This window comes from Sus scrofa, chromosome 13 (assembly GCF_054392235.1).
Source record: "Sus scrofa isolate SSC_HxYL_T2T_F1_AM1 chromosome 13, Sscrofa_HxYL_maternal_Yorkshire_Landrace_v2.0, whole genome shotgun sequence".
Taxonomy (NCBI): domain Eukaryota; kingdom Metazoa; phylum Chordata; class Mammalia; order Artiodactyla; family Suidae; genus Sus; species Sus scrofa.
Window position 1 is genome coordinate 143,979,339 of NC_139395.1, and position 25,610 is coordinate 144,004,948.

At 36.0% G+C, this 25,610-nt stretch overlaps 1 protein-coding gene and 1 long non-coding RNA gene across 5 annotated transcripts in view; one reads left to right on the forward strand and one right to left on the reverse strand.

Annotated features, from left to right (window-relative positions):
* Nucleotides 1-25,610, forward strand: part of LOC146397670 (uncharacterized) — a 75,367-nt gene that overhangs the window by 21,814 nt on the left and 27,943 nt on the right. Inside the window, exons 2-7 of one of the 2 annotated variants that reach the window (XR_014824542.1) lie at nt 2,618-4,337; nt 5,286-5,384; nt 10,555-10,577; nt 12,172-12,355; nt 16,390-16,481; nt 21,930-22,059. This is a non-coding gene — a long non-coding RNA (uncharacterized LOC146397670). The remainder of the gene's footprint in view (nt 1-2,617; nt 4,338-5,285; nt 5,385-10,554; nt 10,578-12,171; nt 12,356-16,389; nt 16,482-21,929; nt 22,060-25,610) is intronic. The other variant, XR_014824541.1, reaches the window with a different exon arrangement.
* FGF12 (fibroblast growth factor 12) overlaps nt 14,282-25,610 on the reverse strand; it is a 577,959-nt gene continuing 566,630 nt past the window's right edge. For all 3 annotated transcript variants that reach the window (XM_021070057.2, XM_021070056.2, XM_021070055.2), the window contains one exon: nt 14,282-15,913. In XM_021070057.2, the coding sequence (XP_020925716.1) occupies nt 15,795-15,913 (119 nt within the window). In that variant the 3' untranslated portion in view covers nt 14,282-15,794. The remainder of the gene's footprint in view (nt 15,914-25,610) is intronic.

The window sequence follows — 25,610 nt, forward strand, 5'->3', positions numbered from 1 at the left end:
GCTGGGATCCAGTAATAGAAAGAGATGCTATGCAACAGAGAAGGAGACAATGGCATTAGCAGGAGGCCCAGAGATGCAGGATAGTTCCTGACCAAGCAGAAACCTGTAGGACTTGAAAAGCATTTTGAATTGGAGAAAAATTTCTATGGAGAAAAATCTCTATAAATAGTATGGAAATAAGATAACAGGCAGGGTGGGAATTTCAATGATCCGTTCTAGCCAGTTCATTATTCTTCTTCTAAATCCATGCTTCTAATAAGATAACCACTAGTCCATGTGGCTACTAAGCACTTGTAGCTAGTCTGAATTGAGATGCTCTAAAAGCATAAACTACATGCCAGATTGGGAAGCCTTAGTGTAAAAATGTAAATATCTTATTAATACTTCTTATATTAATTCTATATTGAGATTATAATGTTTTAGATATATTGAGTTACATATATTGTGTTATAAAATTAGTTTCATTTGTTTCTTTTTACCTTTTTAATGTAGCTACTAGAAAATTTTTAATTACATTCACAGGTCTCATTATTTACTTATCCAACAATGCTGCTCTAATTCATTTGCTTTCTCGGTAACTATAGATGCTGAAGATTCATCTAGAGTGAAAATCTTGCTGATCAAAAGAGGAGACTTTCCTTATATTAAATCTGAATACTACAGAGGGTTACATTTAGCCCTGAGATGATTTCATCCAGAGTCCCAGGCAGAAACTAGAGGATATGCTGTACAGACTTCAGGAGAGCAGTTTAGAAGATTATGTGGGAGTTAAAATAAATGCACATATCCTATTATATATCAACAAGATATGTGCTCAGAGAAGACGCCCGCACACCACTTAAGTGTCCTGGTTTAAATTTTTCCACCAACAAAGTAGCTTTGAATAAAAGAGAAAAAAGCTAGCAATAGTACAGTGACTGCCACGCACTGTAGTTAAATGGCAAGAATTGTTTTGCAGAAAATGAATTTTTCATGAATGTTCTTTTAAAAAATGTCTTGCCGGTATTTTTTGTCTTTGATGTGGCCAGGTTAAAAAAAAAAAAAAAAAAGAGTACTTCTTATTGAAATTTTGTGATTGATCTTTTGCTCTCTGAAACAATTTGAAAAACATTTATTAAACTCTGCTTTGTGCCAAATAGCTGAACAAACTGCATTCTGGCCTTTAAGGATCACATAATCCAATAGAAGAGATTAGTGCAAAAAGAGACAAAATAATGTAAAAAGTTGAATAATCAATTTATACCTAAAGGTACAAAACTAACATGATTCCCTCTGGGAGGAATCACATAATTTACCTACACTGTCTATATTTTTTTCTTAAAAACCAGATGACCCCTGGAGTTCCCTTCATGTCTCAGCGGTTAATAAACCCAACTAGCATCCATGAGGATGCAGGTTCTATTCTTGGCCTCCATCAGTGGGTTAAGGATCTGGCATTACCGTGAGCTGTGGTGTAGGTCACAGACTCCGCTAGGATCCCGTGTTGCTGTGGCTATGGTGTAGGCCGACGGCTACAACTTCCATTTGACCCTTAGCCTGGGAACCTCCATGTGCCACGGGTGCAGCCCTAAAAAAACAAGAGGAAAAAAAAAAAGGTGACTCCATATAGTGCAGAAAACATTGAGTTACTTTTAAAAACTGTCTCACATGAACTAAATATGGGAACTGAGTCTTAATAAATTAATATTTTCTTTGAAGGATCTATCAAGAATGATATAGTGCATACATGTTTATACTGGTATTTTACATTGTATATTTATTACATAGGTTTCAGAGAAGTAATATTTTTTCCAAGCTTTATGAGTCTGTTGTAAAAGAATTTTCAGACTTCTCATGTCACTGTGGCTCTGACATGATCAAGCATAAAGAATGTTACTGATTTACATTAGACATGCACTCTGAGTGGCAGTCACTGCAGATGCATCCTTCAGTGCCCACTCACTCCAAACCACACTGTTGATTTTGCCGGGGAAAAAGAAGACAGATGTTTTGACTCTAAGCACTGTAGAAGCACTCAGCTATACCTATGGCTTGTAGGATGCCCCCATGATGAGCTTTAAAAATGTGGAAATAAGGACCACTCCCTCCCCCCAAATTTCAAAACCCAAATCAGTGGACGAAACAGAATGGCTGAAATTAGATATCTTCTTACTTTTACAAATATTCTTTCAAAATCAGATTTTGAAACTCATACAGCATCACATTTTACATTCAAGTGGCAGCTGGGTTGGATGGGGACTTCACTTTTCTTCAGATCGTATAGGATTGGTAGAGTATTGGAAGATTTAATGTTTGATTTTCATTTCTCCTGGGTTTTACTTTTTTATTTGGTGTGTGGATTTTGAGAGGAAAAGGGAAGACTTTCAGTCAATTAATGAGATAAGATAATTAACATAGATAAGCATCACTAACTTTTTGGACTTTTTAAGAATATAAGGGGTCTAGTCTGGATAAGATGGAAGTAAGTAACAGTCCCTTCATGTTTTGCATTGAATAAAACTTGGGCAGGATGGATAGAACAGCTCTTTGAGGACTCTGAAAAATATCAGGCAAATGGGAGAAGAGGTCTCTGATTTACTGATGAATTGGTGGTGAATTTACCATTTTTTTCTTCCAGTATCTCTCAACCAACACTGCAGTGGGCACAAAGGAGTAGATGGAGAGAGTTCAGGAGAAGCCCTTTAATGCTGGCTCAAGAAGTGGGAAACGGAACTCACACTATTCAGAGAGTTTGGAAATACCCTGTTGCAGTCCTCTCTTTGTTTTCTGTTCTGTTTTCTGTTCTCCTGAAGTCCTGCTCCTAAATAATCATGTGGTATGATGGGAGCCCACAAGAGCCAAAGCTCTGAGCAGCAGAGTCTTCCTCTGCCTTCAGCAGAGGAGTTGTAGTTCCAAGAGTGTGGTACCAACCACTGCTTTTGTCTTATGGGTCCTTCCATTGTTTAACTGGAGAGATGGGCACACGTCAGAAGTGTACTGCAGAGCAGGATAACTAAAATCCCAGCTCTCTACGTGAAAGATCAAATAGAAGAGCTCCAAAGAACTAGGAAGTATGGGGAGGTAAAGGAGAGGAAGGAACTCAGGAAATCAGCCCCATCAGACCATTCTCAAACTGTGAGCTCCTGGATTTGATGCAAGTTAGCAAACAAAAGACTTTGAGAATTGAGCAGATACACCACTGTTCATGTCCGAGACTGGCCACTAGGTGGCATATACACTGGGCATATCCAAATAGCCTGTGAATGCCTTAAAAGGTTTACTGGTAATAGAACAGGAGGCTGAATACAGGAACACAGGAGGCTGTTTGGAACTTAAGGTCTAAATCAAACCAGTTCGACTGCCTACAAAAATAAAAATTTCAATATTCTCTATAAGTTTGAAGGTAGACACAGAGTCTCATATATAATATAATGTTCAAAATGTCCAAGATAAAATTAAAAAATCACCTGACGTGTAAACTACCAGGAAAATCTCAACTTGCACAGAAAAAGACAATCAAAACACAAATGGTGAGATGACACAGATGTTGAAATTATCTGACTCTTGAATCAACAAGAAAAATAGAAATGGTGCCAAATAAATATAAGATATAAACAAGAACCAAATGGAAAATTTAGACTTATAAACACAATAACCAAAAACGAAAACAAAACCGCCATTGACCAGCTCAGTAGAAGAATAGTGTTGATGGAGGAAATAATCAGTAAGCTTGAGGATAAATGAATGATAGTGATGCAACACGAACATCAGAGGAGAAAAAACAAAAGATTGGAATAGAGAAAAGAGCCTTAGAGATCTGTGGGATAACAACAACAGCAACAAAAATCCAGCATTTATATCAGAAGGAAAAGAGAAAAAGTGTAATGCAGGAAATGTATTCAAAGAAATAATGGCTGAAAATATCCCAAATTTGACAAGAACTATACATACAGATACAAGAAGCTCAGTGAATTCCAAACAGGATAAACACAAACAAGTCCACTTCCAGACATATACTAATAAAACTATTAAAAATTAAAGAGAAAGAAAAAAATCCTGAAAGGACCAAGGAGAAAAACAAGGCAATACCAGTAGAACAACCATAGCGGCTAGAAAGAAGTGGATTATAGCTTTAAGGGGTTGAAAGAAAAGAACTATCAATCCAGAATGCTATATGCAATATAATTCAGGAATGCAGATATAATATAAAAACACCTTCAGATTAAGGAAAACTCGGAAATTCATTGCCAGCAGATCTGCTCTAAATACATTGTTCAAGAAAGCTCTTTAGACCGAAGGGAAATAGTATCGAAGGAAACTTAGAATGAAGGCAGAACAACAAAACGGTAAACATTTGGGTAAGTATACTTGATTATTCTGTTCTTGTGTTCTTTAAAATGTGTTTGCGAGTTGCAAGCAGAAGTTATAATTTTGTCTGATAGAGATTTTAATATGTGTAAATAACCATAATATAAAGGGAGAGGCTAATGGGTAAGAAGATTTCTACATCCCATCCAAAATAATAAAATATTAACTCCAAATAGACTATAAAAAGTTAAAATATGTATAATGGAATCCCTAGAGAAACTACCAAATAATCCAAAATAATTCAGAAAAGGGAAAGCAGAGAAATGCAAAACAGAGTGAAAAGAAGGAACAGAGAGCAAATAATAAAATAGTAAACACAAATCCAAATATATCAATAATTACAGTAAATTCAAATGGTCAAAACATACTTGCAAAAGACATAGATTTTTCAGAATAGATAAGGAATATTAGACAAGTAACCTATCTCCATTTTTACAGTGAGGAAACAGGTTTAGAGGAGAATTAACTTGTTCGAGATTCTACAGCAATCAGATTTCAATGAGAGTTTTTCTAACTTTCTAGGATCATCATCTACTACTTTACCAAGTACTGTGTTCCAGCCCTCTAGGGTTCTGGAGGTGGGGTGCAGGGAATGGAGCCAACTAAGCTAGGCTGTACCCTGTGTCAGGACTAAATGCAGAGCTCACTGGAGTGGAGGTTCTGAGCCTGAGCCAAGGGAGGTTGTTACGGAGAGATCAATTTAAAAAAAAAAATCAATAACCATGCTAGGAGAGGGTCCAAGATGGATGAACTGGCATTAAGCTTTATAGTGATCATGCTAGGTCTGACCCAATTTCCAGTCTCCTTCTGTTGGAAAATAAAGGACCATTTTCCCCAGACTTTTCCTGAAAAGAGTTGGCTGGTGCTCTGACAGAATAGAGAAAGTGAGCCGATGCCCAGGTATATTCCTTTGATGTGCATTCCTTGCAATTCAACAGGGTCTAAGTACTGGAACTCAGGACAACCTGAAGTGGATTCCTAACTCTCTCTTTCTGATCACTGGGGCAAAGTCAAGGGGGCTTAAGAACCTCAACAAGGTGAGTTTCTGACAGAGAAAATAAGGGCAAGACAGGAGAAATACAGGGTGGATGGGCTACATAGTAACACACAGAAAACTAAATTACTAAGCACTAAACAGCACTAAATTACTTAGCTTTCTGAGACAGAAACAGAGAACTCTTTTCTTGCTTGTGTCAGGGTCAATCAGTGCGCAAGTAGTAGAGAAAAAGTCTATGTTACCTCTTATTTGGTTTCTATAGTAGAGTGCTGGGCAGAGAAGAAAATATAAGGGGTGACAATTTTTTTTTGTGTGTGGGGGGGGAGCAGTGGACACAGAGTGCTCTGGGTGAAAGCAAGAAGGCCATTGCAACTTAATTCTGTCCTGGGAATGGATGGTCTGATCCAGAGAAGACAGAGGACAGAAGTAAAAGTTGTGTCATAGCCAGGGCTGCACTGTCAGAGAAAAGGGAACTCATTTGCAAGTAACAGCAAAGCCTGTCTTAGGATGCTCATCCTGAACAAAATGGCATTGGAGAGGCAAGAAGTAAAGCAGTTTTCTGTAAAGGTCCAGATCATTCATGGATGTCCTAGATGCCATTGGGGGCTGCTATTTCAAGATAGCAGCCACAAGTATTGACCTCATGGAGATCCAAGTATCTTGAGTAAAAGGTAAGCACCCATTTAAAAAAAATAATAAATGGGGCTGTTTAAATAAGCATCTCTCTGGACTCAGAATGAATTGTCCTTGATCAACTCCAGGTATATAGACAATCATTTAATACAAGGCCAAGTTCCTTATCAAGAAGTCTGTAAATGTAACATGATACCATCTGGAAAATTAGGCAGTGCCAGAATGTGGCAGGGACAGAGCAATGGCTTGGTATCTAATAGCACCTGCATTTCAAATTGTCTAAGCCCCACCAGAAAGGGAATTTTCTGCTCATAACACGCCTGGATATTTGCAATTTACAAGTTGTCTAAAAATCCAGATTTATCAATTGAACAGGCACTTAATAACTATCAGCTATGCTTTTTAGAAGTTTATATACCAGAGTGGTTCTCAACCCCTACCTGTCTTCACTGATAACCAATTACACCAGGATTTTGAGGGGTTCTGAGCCCAGGCAATTCTAATACACTATCAGGATTAAAGAACCACTGAAAAGATCCTACAGTAGAAATTGAATAGATCCCTTCATTTCTTTAAATAAATAGAAACTGGCCTGAAATTTAAATCACTTTAATGTGTTCTGATTGATGATTTAATTGTTGGAATCCTTCACCTGGAAGTTGGATACTTACATGTAACCAGAACTTGGGTCTAGTTGTAGAGACAGTGGATGAAGAAGGCAGGAGGAAAGAAGAGCTAAACACCCCAGTTCCTGCTTTTAGAACTAAGTTCCAGATAACCACATACTGTGCATCAGAGACTGGATAGCCACTGGCAATTCCATGGACAGTTACATTGTCTGTATTCTAATAGACAACAGTCATTTGTTTTCAGCCAGGTCAGAAATAGTTCTAGCCTTTAAGTTGGAGAGCAGGTGAGCTGAGCAGGTGGCATTGGAGAGGCAAGAAGGTCAATGTCACCCTAGTCTATAATTTCATGTTCAGTTTTCATGTTTACTGAAATGTGCCAACATCAGGCTATCTGATAATATTGTGAATGGGGCTGTACCTCAGTAAGACCATTAAACAGAGGTATTATGATGGCTGTTCTCCTATTTAACCAGATATGCTGAGTCAGCAGAATCAGTGCTGGTACATTCCAGGGGCACCTAATTGAGGAAAATAGTTATTCAAAAACTTAGTGAAAAAAATATAAACTAGTTCAGAGCTAAGGCAGTCATCTACGTGGTAAGAAAATCTGGAAATGGACAGAAGGAGGAAAATGATGAGGCAAAGCATAAAAATATGGTTGACAGAGACAAGCCAAAGCTTAGTTTGGCTAACATGTACTTTATATATTAAAGACTTCCTCTTACTCTGTTCTTGTATATGTCTCAAGTGCTTTTCTGGGTCAGGGACATATTTTTGAAGACAACAAATTGCAGTGGAATAGTAAGCCTAATACATGAATATAATTATGAGAGATAGCACAGTGATTAAGGTATATTTTCTTCTAGATTAATTTATCACAAAATGTTATAAAAATAATAATACCAATAATATTTTAAATCACCAAGAAAAACAATTGTGAAATCTCATGTTCAGAGAATTTATGTCACTTTCAAATAAAAGTATATTATCTCCTCTGCAAAAAAATGAAGAAGTGGAAAATCAGGAAAATTTTATGAAAGAAGATAACCCTCAAATTTGATGCATATCCAATTGTTACTTCTAGGAAAAAGGCAAACCAAAAACATTCTCAGGTTCATAAAGCCACAGAACTGTTCATAAAGCCATAGAACTTTTGAGGGAGTTCCTGCCATGCTCAGCAGAAACGAATCTGACTCGTATCCATAAGTACACAGGTTCAATCCCTGGCCTTGCTTAGTGGATTAAGGATCTGGCATTGCCATAAGCTGTGGTATAGGTCGAAGACTCTGCTCAGATCTGGTGTTGATATGGCTGTGGTGTAGGCCAGCGGCTATAGCTCCGATTCAACACCTAGGCTGGGAACCTCCATATGCTGTGGCTGTGGCCCTGAAAAAAAAACTTTAGAGTGTGCACCAGAACGCTTCAAGTTGACTCAGAGAAGAAAATTTTGAATAGAAATTTGAAGAGATGTGGAAATTATTATTGAAACAAATAATGATTTAAAATTACAGAAAAAAATAATAAAATCAGTAAGAAAGCAATGCTTCTGATAAGTCTAATTAATGTAATTATTGGGGGATTGAATACTAAAAAAAGGAGAGAAAATGTGAAATATAGCAAAACCATGTATCTTCTATAATAGCACATATTTCCCAAGATAAAGGCCTTCCTTCAGAATAATCAGCTCTGGGAGTTCCCGTCATGGCTCAGTGGTAACAAACCCGACTAGTATCCAGGAGGATGTGGGTTCCCTCCCTGACCCTGCTCAGGATCTGGTGTTGCCCTGAGCTATGGTGTAGGTTACAGACTTGGCTCGGATCTGGCGTTGCTGTGGCCATGGTATAGGCCAGCAACTACAGCTCAGATTCGATCCCTAGCCTGGGAACTTCTGTATGCTGTGAGTGTGACCTCTCCCCTATCCCCCATAAAGAATAATCAGCTCTAAAACCTCGCCCCATTGAGGTGAGAGGACACAGTGCATTGTGGTTGATTCTTGAAAGCAGACTGATCTGATCACACAAAGTTAGGTACACACATACAAAGTAGAGGATTTGTAATTAATCACTGAATGGGAATTTTTAGTACATCTGGAAAATTCTGAGCATGTGTCTTGGGAATTTATGATTCTCGAAGACTTGATCAGATTAGAATTATTCTTAGTTTATTAACAAACTTCCATCTCAATTTAAATCATAGAGATGAAAAGGTGAAAAAATATTTAGATGTTTTGATGGAAATAAACTGAAAGTTAAAACAAATTTTGAGGTCAAAACCCAAATGCAGTATTAATATACAATTGTTACAATAGCAAAAATAAGAGAATATCTCTTGACCAGTTAGATTATGTCAGGAATATCATATTGGATTATGCACTCCAAGTGAATAAAATCTGTTCTGGGTAAAATAAATAGAAGGGTAAAGAAACAAAATATTTTAAATCTCTGAAAATTTTTCACAAGAAATCCTGACTTTCTTGTAAGTGGAGGATTAAAATGACATTGAATAGCCCCCAGGGAGTGAAATTTAATGCCATGGCAGATGCTGCAGAATGAATTATTTCACATAAGGAAGACCATTACAAAACCAGTACTTTCCCCAAATGAGAGCGGCTGCTTGAGAGATTAATATATCTATCATCATTAAAGTAGTCAAGCATATGCTATAATCTGTAGAGAGAATTCAAGAATGCTATATATGGCTATCCAAGATGATTCTGAAGTACCAAACAGCCCTGAATTTAAGACCTGGAATGAAAGGTATTTTAAGGTGAATTTTGTAATGGCCTAATCCTGGCTAGCTGTACAGTTAGTTATGAAAAAGTAGACAGGAATTAGACCTTTAGTTTAGAATAGCCAAGCTGCATCTTCTAGTCCCCTGACAAGGATTTATTTATGCATTTACTTATTTGCTTTTTAGGGCTGTACCTGTGGCATATGGAAGTTTCCACACTAGGGGTCAAATCGCAGCAATGATTGGAGCTATGACTTTGAACTACACCACAGTTATGGCAACACTGTATCCTTAACCCACTGAGTGAGGACAGGGATTGAACTTGTCAGATTTGTAACCCACTGAGCCACGATGGTAACTCCTTTGAGAGTGAGCTAAAAGCATTGGACCTACAAGATATACTGTTATTGTCAAATGTACCACTTAAAAAAAAAAATGCAGCTCCTTTAACTTCCTCAGTGATCCACACACTGCCTTTTGCATAGCAGGCATTTAATAATGCTTCAGGAATTGAAGACTGCCTTTGTTTGTTCCCGCATGCTTTATGGTAGTAGCTTTAATTCATTAGTATTTGCATTTCTCTGCCAGTTTTTAGAATATCCAATGAGCTGTGATAGGAAATATATTCATGAACAGGTAGGAAATTTGCCATTTTTGGCTACTCAGCATCTATTTCCATTTCTTCCTGCTAAATAGGTTCTGAATTTCATTGATATTCACCTTCATCTGTATCTTTGGGGAAGCACATCCAACCTAAATGTGTAGGAAAAGGTCCTGGTTGATTTAAACTGGTCAACACACCTCAAATTCCTGGCCGTCGTGGTTCATAGTATGGACACATGAACCGAACTGGGCCAATGAGATTTGCCATCTGGGGGAATTTTAAGAAAGAATAGATACGTGTACCTACATAAAAAATATGCAGTATCTTGCAACTTGTCAAAGAATTTTGAACTCCAAGAGGGAAGTTACTAAACATGGAGTGGGCAGAACTGAGAGAACAGTAGACAAATTAAGCCTCAGTGGTGATGATGCTGTGGACCCTAGATGGGCCAGTTTGGTTTAGAGGATTCTGTTATGAGCATGAAGTGTCCTAACAGATAGAGGCTCAAATACATCCAAAGAGGGCAGTGACAAAACTTTAAATAATTTTACTTCATTCATCTTAACTCAGGTTTTTTTTTTTTTCCATTTCCTCCTCTGAACACGCATTCCTAGTTTCATTCACACGTATTTCCTAGGTAAGTAGTATTTTTCATTTCTAACTTTTCTTCAAATTATTATATTTTACAAGAGGGGCCCATTGTTGTTCCATTACTTAGTATCTAGTCTCCTTTCAATCCCTGTCTTTTGTATAGGCTTCATTGTTGCATTATCAGTTCTATATAAAATCTTAGTATCACACTTATTGTAGCACTTACATTTTGGTATTACCTTATTTATTTATGTGTCTGACTTTCTTGGATTTTTTGAGACCATAATTTGATTTATGATCCCTAACCAAGTCTCTAGTTAGTAAATTAAGAATAAATCAATATGCTCTAGTTCTCAATCCTCAAAAAACAAGATACTGGGTTTACCACAAGTAGATTCATACTTAAAAAGTAATTTTTACTTTTGACCAGTGTTTAATAAAAATTTACCTTATTTCCCATCCATAAATCCAATTTTGATCTTTTTTATGAGACAGTTTTTAAATGACAAATTATAGGATAAATATATTTTTAAAAAGGAAAGACACTTCCCAAAGGAATTTAATGTTAAAAAGATGCAAATATTTTGTTTGCATGCATAACCATCTCAAGATTTTAATTGCTTTTTAACTTAAGGAAGGTTGTGATGTGTAAACATTTTACAAATCTGATCTCAAAAAAACCCCCAATGCTTTGAATAATCTGTACTTTAATGTAAAAACAAAACATTAATTTGTTCAGTTTCTCATACAACACATTTATTAAACATTTTGGTCTCAATAATTGCTTAAGATTGTAACATTTAACCTTGTAATGAGCTAAAACCAGTTCTATTCATGGGAGGTATTTTGGACTTTTGAACAACTCTAAAATTAATGCCACTGTCTTTAGGTTGTGCTTGGAGCAGAGACAAAGAAACATCAACTTATTTTTTCCAACTAATAAAACATCTAATGATGCAATTTCTACTATGACATTATTTCAATGTTATTATCATAGTGTTAATATATTTTTGCTTCTGTTTGTTACTGAAGCTCAGTATGTCATCTCTGAACATTAGCCATTTTCACTTAAATTTTAAATATTGGATTTTTACTTGGGCTCCAGGAACAATCCTGAAAAATAAATATCTGTATTTAGCATTTTTTTCTTGCCCTCAACTCTAAATTTTCAATCTGACATGACTGATCATGGAATCTCTATCAGGAAGTACAGCTTTTTAAAAGATAACTTTTAGAAATAAAAAATAGTTACCTCTGCATCAAAAGGGGGGGTTCAGAATCACTGACATTCTAAAGGACATGTGCTTTATTTTTCCCACCTGTTTCTTTTTTTATTATAAAGTGGCAATTTATACTGTCATTAGAAATATACATTTAAATATAAAGTTTTGCGTTCAAATCTCTTTATCTTTGATTACCTAGGACTAAAGACCACAAATCAAATAAAAAGTCTATATATCCTTATTTCAGAAGCATATGTATATATACACATATATATTTGTAGAACAATCCACTGTTTTAAATGTGATTCTGATTTAAAAAAAGCTATTTACAATTTTATGACAGAGAAATAATCTCAGCTTCTTATGATATTAAGACGAGCAGGGGATTTTTGTGTTTGAATGTTTCACCTTGTGCAGATGAAAATTAAGCAACATCATGGAAAACCTTCTCAGAGCACGGCCTTTTAGACAAAGCCACGAAGGTGGAATTGTGGATTTGCTGTTTCTGGGTCCACGTTTAAAAAAATTATTGTTGATGCAATCATGCTTCTTCACCCGGGAACTCGGGGTCCCAAATTAGGACCGTCAGACTTTTCAACACGTAAGTCATTCTTCATCTTTCACTTTCGTCTTAATACTCTCATTTTTAGTGGCACCACAGGACCACCAATCTATATAATACCTATGGACAGCACTGTCATTTTCTTAAATAGAAGGCTTTTTCTAAAATCTATCTGAATGAGGCCCATAAAGCGTCATCATTTGCATCAAATTGATGTCTTTTTATTGTGCTAATCTATAATGGCTAAAAATGTGCTATGAAATTCATATGTAAAATTCAAACCCCAAACTATTACTGTGATCAAGAATAGGTTGGCTCTCTGTCCTCCAGTTTCCTGAGCACAAAAGTCTCTGAATTAGCAAATGGAACTTCAGCACAGTTTTGTTTCTATGCTTCAAACTTCAAGCTTAAATGTCAAGTAAGATACATTGACCAGACAACTCTTTTGTGAGCTTCTCAAGAGTTTTGCTTTCATTCCAAGACCATTGATTTTTGAAACATGTTACAATAAGTACTCTTAAACATGTTTTACTGTGTATGTACATAGCCAATTACAACGCTGTGCTAAATGTCATAATTTTTCTGAGGCTATCCCAATGCATTTAAGAAAAAAAAAGCTTATCTTACTTATAGGAGAATAAGTGATGGAAGAATTGAGACCCAGAAATTGGAATGATGAAAATCAAAGTAAAGAATTATTTTATTTGGAGTAAACCTGAAAGACAAAACTGTTTAAACTGGCTAATATTTTTGGAGGAAATAGGATAGTTATATGTATATATTTGGTAATATTTTAAAACCTAGGCAGTGAATACTTTTCTATGAAAGGTTTTAATGTACTTAAAAAGTAAGCAGCAGTTAGGAAAATGTTCACCTTGTGCTCTAAACCATAATTTTTGTCAGGTTAATGTGTAAAAGAATATGAAGTTTCCAATTTATTCCCTCAATTTAACTCAGACAAAGCTAATTTCCAAAACATTTTACTGTAGTGAACATTTGCTTAAATGATATGGAGAAAAACAATACAAACTGGGTAGTTAGAACCGTTTCTTAATTGCTATCAGAAAGGAGACAAATATAAGTCTAGATGCTGAAGGATGGCTAGCCATTGAAAATAAAGAGAAGAATTTTGTTGGAGATTCATATCTCTATCATATTTTTCATAATTTTCAAGTAGGTTAGATACAGTCTGTCCAGAAATCATTAGTGTAATTTATAACACTTTGTGAAACTGTCAATTGTGTTACTCATGAGTTTGTGGTGTGTGTATGTGTGTATTACCAAAAAGCTCAAGTCATTTTATGCTAAATGAGCCTGTGACCCATTTTGTAGAAGCCTCTTCTTTATTTTTTCAAAGAAAATAAGGCTTTGTGCTTGGGGTTTGTTTGGTCCGAAAGTGACAGATGTGTTTATAATCAAGTTCATTCAAGAGTGACAAGGGGAAATACAACCTGATTGGTATGTCTAGATTTCTTTTTACAAAGGTATTCTTCTCCTAGAATAGTAACATTTCTTTATTTCTTTTTTTTTTTTTTTTGCTTTAATTTAAAAGTCTTTATTTGTTACTTTGCAAAGGGTTTGGTGAAGCAAATATCTCTTGCAAATGTGTGTTCAAAATCCTTGCCTAGATGCATATCTTTTATTCTTTGCAACCGATTAGACAAATCTCTCCATTTTATTTCCTGCTAACCTCCTGATAACATAAATAGAATACTTGGTGAAGGACACAGACCACTATTGAAGAATAATGATTGAGTAGAGTGAGGGAAACTACATTGACTTTGAGAGAATACAGCAACTGATGGCAAGGTTATTGAACTGAGGGCCTAGAGCTTCTGCAAAGTGTATATATTTTACGGAGTATTTGGAACCATACATGCTGGATGGTAAAGCTATAGGAGAAGTAGCATGCTAAGTCTTCTCATTGATAATATCCATAAATCTGCAGACATTTTTAGCATTCTGTTTTGTTTTGTTTTGATTTGGATGTCTCTATACCATTCCTGATTTGTAGGACTAAGTAGATTCATTTTTGTCCAAGGCAAGTGTATAATGTTCATTTTTTCCCTAACATTTTCCTAATACTTTAGTATTCCTACATATGCATTTCCCTAGCCTTACACTGAGTTGTTTGTTTGTTTGTTTGTTTTGGACTACTTTTAAGCCATTCACACAACTCTGTTGGAGCCTCAGTTAATTCCATGTTTCTCTATGACCTTTGAAAACTCAGTGTCTTACAAGTTCCCTTCTGTGTTCTATGGGACAGTCTTCTTTCCAACTAGATTTATAAATAATCATATATGGTAACAAACATTAAGCAATCCACTGGCTTCCTAAGATAGTTAGGAATTTCACAGCCATGCCTCCCAATTTCCTGGGGAAGTTTAGAAAATGCTAAATACAGAAAACTCTGGTAAGTTACAGAGGCAGATACGGTTTCCTTTCACCAATTTCTTAGGACTTATTTCCTTATGTAAAACACTTCTTCCTTCTTTCCTGCTGCAAGAGATGGTATAAAACTCTCTAAGACACCTAGATATGCACCTATTCTCTCAAAGGTGTCCACAAAGTAAAAAAATCAGATGAAATAGTAAGAGCACATAACTTATTTATCACTGCCCAGGCATGGCAATGATGAAGAATTCCTAAAAGTTACTTTAGCCATAGAACAAGAATTTTTTTTTTCCATAAATGGCTAAAGAAAAAAAAAATGAGATCCTGAATTAATACTTTTGAAAAAAATGTGATATTTTCCTAGGAGAATCTGAAACTCTTTTTAGGAAGGAAGGAAATCAGCTAATAGAATTAAATTCAACTTGAGGCTATCTTTTGCATAAAACAGTCTTAAATATCAATTTCAGGAATTAAAATTTTAAGCTTTTCTTGATGTTAAATAATTCCTGGCTATATATATACCTTACAGGCATTAAAAGAATCTATAATTCATACGCGTTCAGTATCATGGTAAAAAAAAATCCTGGAAACAGAATGTAATTATGTGTCACTTTCAGATGCCCCAAAATACAAATTCAAAACAAAGCACACATCACAGATTTATCCAGAGTTTAAGCTATTTAGGGTATTACATTGATTTGTAAGGTCGATACTCCAAAACCCTTTTCTTTAAGGTAACTTTATTTCATCTTTATTATAGTTATATCTTCATTACAATTAGCCCTCTATTAATAACAACAGAGTTTATGTTAATGCTTATGGAGTCTTGATTTATTTTTTCCCTCTGCTTTTATGTATGCTAATCTTTATGCATGTGCATTTTCTACCACTTTGCAACAGGCAAGCTTTGGTTCAATTTGCTTGTCCTACACAAAGGAAAATTTTGAGTGCAGAATCTTAGCCACTAGGTCCTGGGTTGCCATTTTATTTTCCTCTCCTTGGGTGGATTTATTGGAAGGAAATGGGTAAAGGGCAGGGGGAGAAAGGGAAAGGATGAGAGAGGGATGCAGGGAAGAGTTCTCAGCTATGTTGAATCTTGATTCACAACTTTGCCTCCATTCATGGTTGGTGTTCCAGAACTTTTCCTCGAGCGCCCTTGTTTTTCTCCAATTTCATGTAGTGATGGCTCTCTGTACATACACACTGGAAGGCAAAAAGCACATCAATTACTCCTTACAATAGGAGACATCAATTTGGCCTCAATAAACATGTCAAATTTGGATTTACAATAGTGTTCACTCTCACCACTAGCTCTTCTTCCTACTATAAAAGTGAATTTTACTTACGATATTTAGTGGATGCACATAATTCTCTTCCAGTTCTATCAGTCAAAACCATTTAAGTCTTCCTGAATTGCAGCCATATATGTGGTTTCTGTTCCCTTATAGATAAGGCTTAAGTCTTTACTGTCTACTAACCTATATAACAGGATTTTCATCTAGAGTTAGAAAAGACATTGGATGTATAACATTTAAATGCTAGAAAGAGATATTTCATTTTTTAGTCTTTAATCTAGTTTGGGTAGGAAAAAAAATGATCATTTACATGATCCTAATCTTTACCCTACTACAAGGAATATGACATTGTATCAAACTGAAATATTTATTGCCAACTTTCAGGGTATCCTACAAAGGAAATGATAACAGGAGAGAGGGCAGAGAAGGAAAAAAGATGTAATTTCCCCAGTTTCTACAGATTTCCTTTACCTAAGGTAATGAACACAATCCATGACTTCTTAGTTATTCATAATAAGAAATGTGATTATGCAACTGTGAGATTTCAGTTCACATCTATATAAACAGTTCCTTTTATCCTCTATTGTTTTGTCTGGCTCAAAAGCTCAGTCATATGTGAATTATCATGGCTCTTGCTAGATTACTGCATGGGAAGAAGAGTGTTTTTCAATTCATAGTTATTCTTGTAAGATAGAATCTATCAGCATACTAAATACATTAAGGCTGATTCATTTTATTGTTGTAGGACAAATGTGACTGTATATGTATATGAAATATTTACTTAAATATGAGGAGGTGCTTTCATCCTTGACTTAGGAACAAACAGTTATAAATCTCTACCTATTGAACCATCACTACAATGCGTTGGTAATCTGAATGCTATTTCCGATCAAATTGCTTTCTTCCTTGGACTTTGCTCTGGTACTGGAGACCCCAGCATGGCCTTGACTGAATAGATGTTGTATGCTGGTTAAGAGCACAAATCTGGGAGCCACACTGCCTGGGTCCACATCCTTATTCAGCCACTTCCTAACTGTCCAACTGGATACACCTTCATAATTGTAAAACAGCATTTTTATGAGGAGTCAGCGCTTGGCATTCAGTAAACATACCAAGATGTATAAGAAAAATGAAGGGGCTGATTTCTTCATAAGAATTTTAAATACCATCGTGGCTCAGAGGAAGCAAATCTGATTAGCGTCCTCTAGGAAGCAGGTTTGATCCCTGGCCTCGCTCAGTGGGTTAAGGATCCAGGGTTGCCATGAGCTATGGTCTAGGCTGCAGATGCAGCTCGGATCTGGCATTGCTGTGGCTATGATGTAGGCCAGAAGCTGCAGCTCCGATTTGACCCCTCGCCTGGGAATCTCCATATGCTGCAGGTGAGGCCCTAAAAAGACCAAAAAAAGAAAAGAATTTAAATAAAAGATTTCAGAGAACATAATGACACATTGCTTTGGCTGAAGTTATATTCTAAATCCAAAACTAGATTAAGAAAGTTAAGGTATATAAGTAGGCTCCTCAGTCAAGTTCAGTGATGAGGAGACAGATCTCTTCCAACATCTCAGTAGTAGAGCTTCTTAAATGTTAGCATGCAGTTGAATTACCTATGATATTGTTAAAATGCACATTCTGACTCAGAAGGTCTACAGTGGACTTGAGATTCTGCATTTTTTGCGGGGCCATGCCTGCAGTATGTGGAAGTCCCCTGACCAGAGATCAAAGCCATGTCACAGCTGTAACCAGAACCACAGCAGTGACAACATGGCATCCTTAACCCATGGAACCAGGAAGGAACTCCAGAGATTCTGCAGTTTTAATAAGTGCCCAGGTGATGATGATGCTGGCAAAATCAAACCACACTGTGGCTAGTATAAAATATATATACAAAGCTTATTTATTACAAATATCATGTACAGTTATTATAAATGTATTTTTTTAAATGAGATTTTTAAAATATTTCATTTATTGCACTGAATGGGCCCTTCAATATTACCAAAGGACTAACTGCCTTTAGCTTAACTAGTGAAGTGTACAGAATAAACTAGTTTAGAATGAACTGATCCTATAATTTTCAGATGGTGCCAATAGGTAACTGAAGTTTCTGCCTTTCTTTGACAAAAGACGGAAGACCTATATGTAAGATCCTATTGAAATCTTGAAGTTCCTCAAGTCTAATGCCTCTTACCTATATATCTGTTATGGGAAAAGTTTCAAAATTGCCCAAATTAAATAATATGTTTATATGTGCAAAATATAGCCATTTATTTATAACTGCGTAGTGCACAGGGGAGCTCAGAAGTAATGAAGCAATTCAGTTGGAAAGCTATTCACATAATACCATAAAGACGTTTTCCCTACTCTCTCACTTAATCATCTGTGAAAACATATACATCCCCAAACCTGACTACAGACTGTTAATTAGTCTCAAAGAATGAAAAAAAAAACTCTAAAAATAAAAACAATATATTTTGACATGGAAAAATTTTTAAACTTCAACGTAGAGGTACTTGAAGGATATAACCTTTTAATTTCCATCAAAGAATATATTTTATAATTTTGGTATCTAAATTTCGTTGTGTTGAAACTTCTTTTTTTAACTTTCCTTATGTTGTAGATTCTACCCAAGACATTTGTTTTTAACTTTTATCTGCTTTTTTTTTTTTTTGCCATTTCTCACTTACACATACAATATTTAAGTTGTGACAACATAAAAAATGTTGCCATTATAGTTATCACTGCAGATAACTTTTCTAATAACTAACTTAACCCTGCTGGCCATCCTAGAATCAAGTCCACAGAGAATTTTTTTAAATGGCATCTAAAAATTTTCAATGTTCCAAAAAGAAGGAAACTCACTAGTGTCAGAGCAAAGTGTGAGACTTGGTCTTCTTCCAGGACAACTCAATCACTAATTTTCCAATTTTTTCCATTACATGGAATAATAAAATTCCAGGTTTGGAAAAAAAACACACACACACAAAAAAAACTAGTTCATATGCCTTAGCTTGAAAATTAAAGAGTAATATAGCCACAAAAAAGAACAAAGTAATGCCATGGATGGAACTAGATATTCTTATACTAAGTGAAGTAAGTCAGAAAGAAAAAGACAAATACCATATCATATCACCTATATCTGGAATCTAATATATGGCACAAAAATCTTACCACAGAAAAGAAACTCATGGACTTGGAGAACAAACTTGTGGTTGCCAAGGGGGAAGGGAACTAGATATTCTTATACTAAGTGAAGTAAGTCAGAAAGAAAAAGACAAATACCATATCATATCACCTATATCTGGAATCTAATATATGGCACAAAAATCTTACCACAGAAAAGAAACTCATGGACTTGGAGAACAAACTTGTGGTTGCCAAGGGGGAAGGGGAGAGAGTGGAATGGACTGGGAGCCTGGGGTTAATCGATGCAGACTATTGCATTTGGAGTGGAAAAGCAATGAGATCCTGCTGCCTAGCACAGGGAACTATATCTAGTCACTTGTCATGGAACATGATGGAGGACAATGTGAGAAAAAGAATATATATATATATATATATCTGTAAGTGTGTGTGTGTGAGACCGGGTCACTTTGCTGTACAGTAGAAAATTGACAGAACACTGTAAACCAACTATAATTGAAAAAAAATAAAAACACTAAAATAAAAAAATAAAATTTAAAAAAGAAAATGAAGAGTAATAAAGCCAATAGATTCAATTTAATTTCTTGGGCTTTAATTTTCACTGTTATTTACAGGCTCTGGGATGTCACTTGTATTGTCTAACTTAAGAAGCTGAAGAATCAAGGGGTATGAATATCAAATTTTAGAATTAAAATGCAATTAAGAGAGCATGATCTAATTAGAAAGCAAAGAAAGGACATAATACTTCTCTTCAGTAATATAACTTCCTTTGATAATTGTATTAACACTCCATAACTGTGCTATTCTCAATGATACATAATAAAACGAGGACACAATATAAAAGAAAACAGAAGGCATAAATGTTCTATAAAGTTCATTATAAGTCCAAAATGTAAACCCAAATCACTGTGGTGTACATAACCACAATGATAATCTCTTAAATAAACCTTTAATCCCTTCAATAAATCTGTTAGTTCAGAGCTTTCAAAGCCATTTTACTTTTTCTAAATTTTTTATAGGCAAAGTGTCTTTTAATGAACTATACCAAGAGATAGTATTTTACATTTAACCCTAACTGGGACTTGGACTTCTCCGGCACTGAATGATCACAGAAGGACTAGATTCTAGCATGCTACCCAGGCTGGCATTTGACTGTGGAGATTTTCCTGGATCCTGCTGGGGAGTGCCAACCCTGCCCAACTGGAAGTTCAGAGCCATTTTAAATTGACTCACTCACTTGGTAATTATAATAACCTGGTGAATAAAGTAGATAAGAAATTTGTATCCCCCCCCTTTTTTTTTAAAGCAACTTCCCCAAAGTCAGATGGTAAGTGAGCAATGGCATAGGCAGAAAAGAATGCAAGATTTCAAGGTCCTACTCAAAAGTTCTTAATAAAAATAAAAAAACAGTCCATCAAATACATGTTGCAAATGATTGTCTTAGATAATGTTTAAGTTATATCTGCATATGAATCTAGATCCAAGTTGGCCTTACCACTACCAAATATTCTTAATGCATCCCAAAATGGTAATAAAAACAAATTCAGGATGCATTTTATAAAAATAAATAATTCAATGACGTGTTGGCAAGCATGTAGAGAAACTGCAACTACTATACATTGCTGGTGGGAATTTGAAATGGACAGCTACTGTGAAAAATGATACAGCGAGTTCCTCAAAAAAGCAAGCATAGAATGATCATATGATCCAGAAATTCTGCATCTTACATCCAAGAAAAGTGAAAGCAGTGATGTGGACAGTTATTTGCATACCCATGTTCATAGCAGCATTACTTATAATAGCCAACGAGGGAAGCAACCAAAATACCTATCAACCAATGAACAGATACACAAATTGTGACATATACATACAATGACATGTAGTTAACCTTAAAAGGGAAGGAAATCCTGACACAAGCACCAATGAAACTTGAGGGCCTAAGGCAAAGTGAAATAAGCTAGGCATAAAAGGATGAATACTTTAAGATTCCATTCATGAGTATTATAGAGTAGTCAGATTCACAGAGACTCAAAGTAGAATGCTGGTTGCTGGAGGCTGAGGAAAGGGAGAAGGAGGAAGAGGAATAAATACTTGGTGGGTATAGTATTTCAGCTGGGGAAGATGAAAAAGTCTGAGGATGGATGATAGTGATGGCTGCACAACAAAGTGAACAAATTTAATGATACTGAAATGAGTTCTTAAATTGGTTACAATGTACAATAATTACATATAATTAAAAAAATCACACGCAGAGAAACAAATACCCTGAGGGTAAGCTATAAACAAAGAGGTGACTATTAAAATCAGGGATGTCCTATTTGCATGGAGATAAATAGAAATGAGTATATGAAAGAGCTCTGTGATGTTGATTCCCCAAGAGTCAATAGTATTATTCTTCAGACTGTACTAAGAAAGATTTGAGATACACTGTGAGGGTATAGGGTTGGTGAGAGGACAGTAAAACCTGATGAGAATATCCTAGAACTGCGCCACCTAACACAGTACTCATTTTGCCATATGGGATCATTGAGCACTTAAAATGTGGCTGGTCCTAATTCAGATATGCTGTAAATATAAAATAAAAACTTAGTTTTAAAGACCACACAAAAATTAAACATCCCGGTAATGATGCTTTATACTGATTACATATTGAAATGATAACATATTGAATACACTGGATTAAATATATTAACATTTATTTTGTATGTTTCTTTTAGTTTTTAAAGTATGATAATCAGAAAATTTTAAATTACATAGGTAGCTCATATTATGTTTCTGTTACACAGTGCTGTCTTAGAAGAGTTTGCTCTTGTCTGGAAGAGAAGTGTCTTGATTAGAGTTACAGCTATCAATTACTATGTGATGAGGAGGAGAGCTGAGAAAACTTTCTGACCTGATTGGACTTGACCTTCACAGGTAGACTATCTTGGATTTCTTTGAGGGAATGAATTGGTTCACAAAACATTTATTGACCCTTTTAATCTGGCTTAACTAATATTGTATCATTTTGATTCTATTACTGACTTTTCATTTTTTTTCTCTCCTCAAACACCAATTACTCTTTTGCTGACAAATATCCAAAGATGAATTTATTCCAGCATTAATTTATTCATTTATCCTATGAACAGTACATACAGACTTTGTGCCAGGTGCTCTGCTAGCTTCTGTGGCCAGTACAAGAAATAACCTCTTGGCTCCTGCCCTCCAGAAGCTCAAGGCTAAGAAAGAGCACAGGCATGCACACAAATCACAGGATAGGGAGATAAATAGAAATGAGTATATGAAAGAGCTCTGTGATGTTGATTTAGCCTTGAAGGATGCAGAAGGTTTAGAGAAATGGATGGGCTAATAAATTAGAATGAAGAGATGAAGCATACATAGGTTATGTAAGAGAAACAGTAGCTGGTTGAAGGATGGGGTAAAATTGAGAGGTGGTGAGAGATGAGACTTGACGGGACCAAATTGAGTCAGACCTCTGAAATCCAGGACAGAGGATTTAAACCACGGTCATGATACATATCGGCCTAAATTTGATAGTGACTGAGTAGTTAATATGTCCATCAAGTATATAAGTGTATAGGGAAAAAAACCTATTTATTGAATCTCTTTATCTAGAAAAATGCCTAACTATGTTTACATGACATGAATACAGCCAGTCAGGGTAATCAAGAAGAATCAAAGTGAATCTTGATGTATAGATTATATAAGAAGTGGTTAGCAGTGTTTCAAGCTTTTATGAGTTATTCTGATGCCTTGTAAACACCGTCTTAATTTCTCAGGAACAAACCTAGCAGAGGCACCATTAGGTATGAGACCTGCTGCTTATCTAACATACAATCAGCTCTCTGTATTTATGGGTTCCACATCCTCAGATTCCACCAACTGTGAGTGGAAAATAGTCAATAAAAAATGACACAAAATTCCAACAAAGCAAAACTTGAATCTGCCTTGCTCTGGCAACTATTTATACTGTCTTTATGTTATATTAGGTATTACAAATAAGCTAGAGATGATTTAAAGTATACAGGAGGATTTGTGTAGGTTATATGCAAATACTATGCCATTTTATATAAGGGACTTGAGCATCTGCAAATTTGGGAACAAATTTTCCTGAAACAAATTCCTACAAGTACTGAGGGAAACTGTACTCAACATTTAACATATTTCAAATATCATGATTTTGACTGCAACTGAAAGGTGGGGCTCTTTGGAGTTCCCGTCATGGCGCAGTGGTTAACGAATCCGACTAGGAACCATGAGGTTGTGGGTTCGATCCCTGGCCTCGCTCAGTGGGTGGGGGATCTGGTGTTGCTGTGAGCTGTGATGTAGGTCGCAGACACGGCTTGGATCTGGTGTTGCTGTGGCTCTGGCATAGGCCAGTGGCTACAGCTCCTATTAGACCCCTAGCCTGGCAACCTCCATATGCCGCGGGAGAGGCCCTAGAAAAAGCAAAAAGACAGACAAAAAAAAAAAAAGTGGGGCTCTCTTGGTTAAACTAATTAACATGTTGAGAAGGGTTATCTTCTCATTTTGTGGGAAGCTTAAGACAACTAAACACACTATTATATATGGAATACATGGGTAATGGGGATCTACTGTATAGCGCAGGGAAATTTACTCAGTACTGTGTGGTAGCTTGTTTGGGAAGAAAATCTGAAAAGGAATGGATCTATGCATATGTATAAACTGATTTAGTTTGATGTATGCCTGAGATTAACACAGCTTTGTGAGCCAACTATATTCCAATAAAATTTAAAATAAATAAAATTTTTAAAATGATAAATCCAGAATTACTAATCCCACATATGAGAATCCAATATACTTTACCATACAGTAAAAATTAATTGCAGTTTTTTACAACTACTAATACTAGAATTTAGAGTTCTGACATTAGTTTTCAATCATATACTACTAAGAAATTGTGAGAAACCTTTAAGAAACATTTCTAGGGAACTGTCTAGGTTCTGATCTTTGTTGAATAAATTCTACAGCTCCTAAATTGTGTTTCTCTAATTATTCCTGTCCATGCAAGATTATGCTTTTTTTCTTCTCAATAATCAGTTCCTTTTTAGTAACTGCAAAGAAGCCTAGTCTCTTGATTTGCAGTGGTTCTAATTACTAAAGTGATATTTAAGAAGGGCATTTTCCATCACTTTCTGTTACCGTAAGCTATTATTTCATTAGAAAATAGACTTTGGAATTCCTATTGTAGCTCAGCGGGTTAAGAACCTGACATAGTATACGTGAGGATACGGGTTTGATCCCTGGCCTTGCTCAGTGGGTTAAGGATCTTGTATTGCCACAAGTTACAGCATAGGTCACAGATGTGGCTTGGATCCAGTGTTGCTATGGCTGTGGCATAGGCGGGCAGCTACAGCTTCAATCTGACTCCTCAGCTAGGAACTTCCATATGCCACAGGTGTGGCCATAAAAAGAAAAAAAAAAAGTTTTATTATTCTTGGCGTCACAATTAAAAAAATAAATCTCTTTGTTTTTGAATATTTTCTTCCCAACTGCTCTGTTTTATGCACTCTGGCACAATACAATTATGAAAGCAAAGGCTGATATTCCAGTTATTTTGATGAGGATTAATTTCCAGATTGAGAATAAAGTGAAGTGGAAACAAACAAAACATCCAACTCCCTATCTTTCTTGTCCTTCTTGCTTCTTAAATATATCACAGAAACTCAGATCCGGGGTCACTATAGATTTAACAATTGGAAACACATCCTCTGAGGGCATTTTGGGATGTTACTATTAAATATGTCTCATTCAAGGGAGTTCCCATCGTGGAGCAGTGGTTAACGAATCCGACTAGGAACCATGAGGTTGCGGGTTCGGTCCCTCGCCTTGCTCAGTAGGTTAAGGACCCGGTGTTGCAGTGAGCTGTGGTGTGGGTTGCAGATGCGGCTCGGATCCCACATTGCTGTGGCTGTTGTATAGGCCGGCGGCTACAGCTCTGATTAGACCCCTAGCCTGGGAGCCTCCATATGCTGCGAGAGCGGCCCTAGAAACGGCAAAAAGACAAAAAAAAAAAAAAAAAAAAAAGTCTCATTCAAGACTCTGTGAGCTTCACTTAGGACACAGACTTTATTTTCAGTGGGCATGATTTGAAGGCCAGCTGTTTGTATGGAACTGATTGTTATGTTTCTTTCTGATGTAACTTTACACTACTTTTCCAACAGAGTCTCAATATCCCAATTTCAAGAATGTTTAGTGTCCTGAAAATGCAATGCCTGCAGGATTCACAATGTTTCTTCCCCTTCATCTGGCTTTTATGGGTTGTCCTGATCATATTTCTTGACACTTTCCTCTTTAAAGTATGAAAACACAAACTTGCCCTTTTTTCACCCCACCAGATATCTCTGAGATATGTATTACTGTTCCTCTGACACCTGTGATATCATAATAGTTTTGGACAAATGGTAAAAGGAGATAATGCTCTGAAAAGGAAACATTTCTGTATG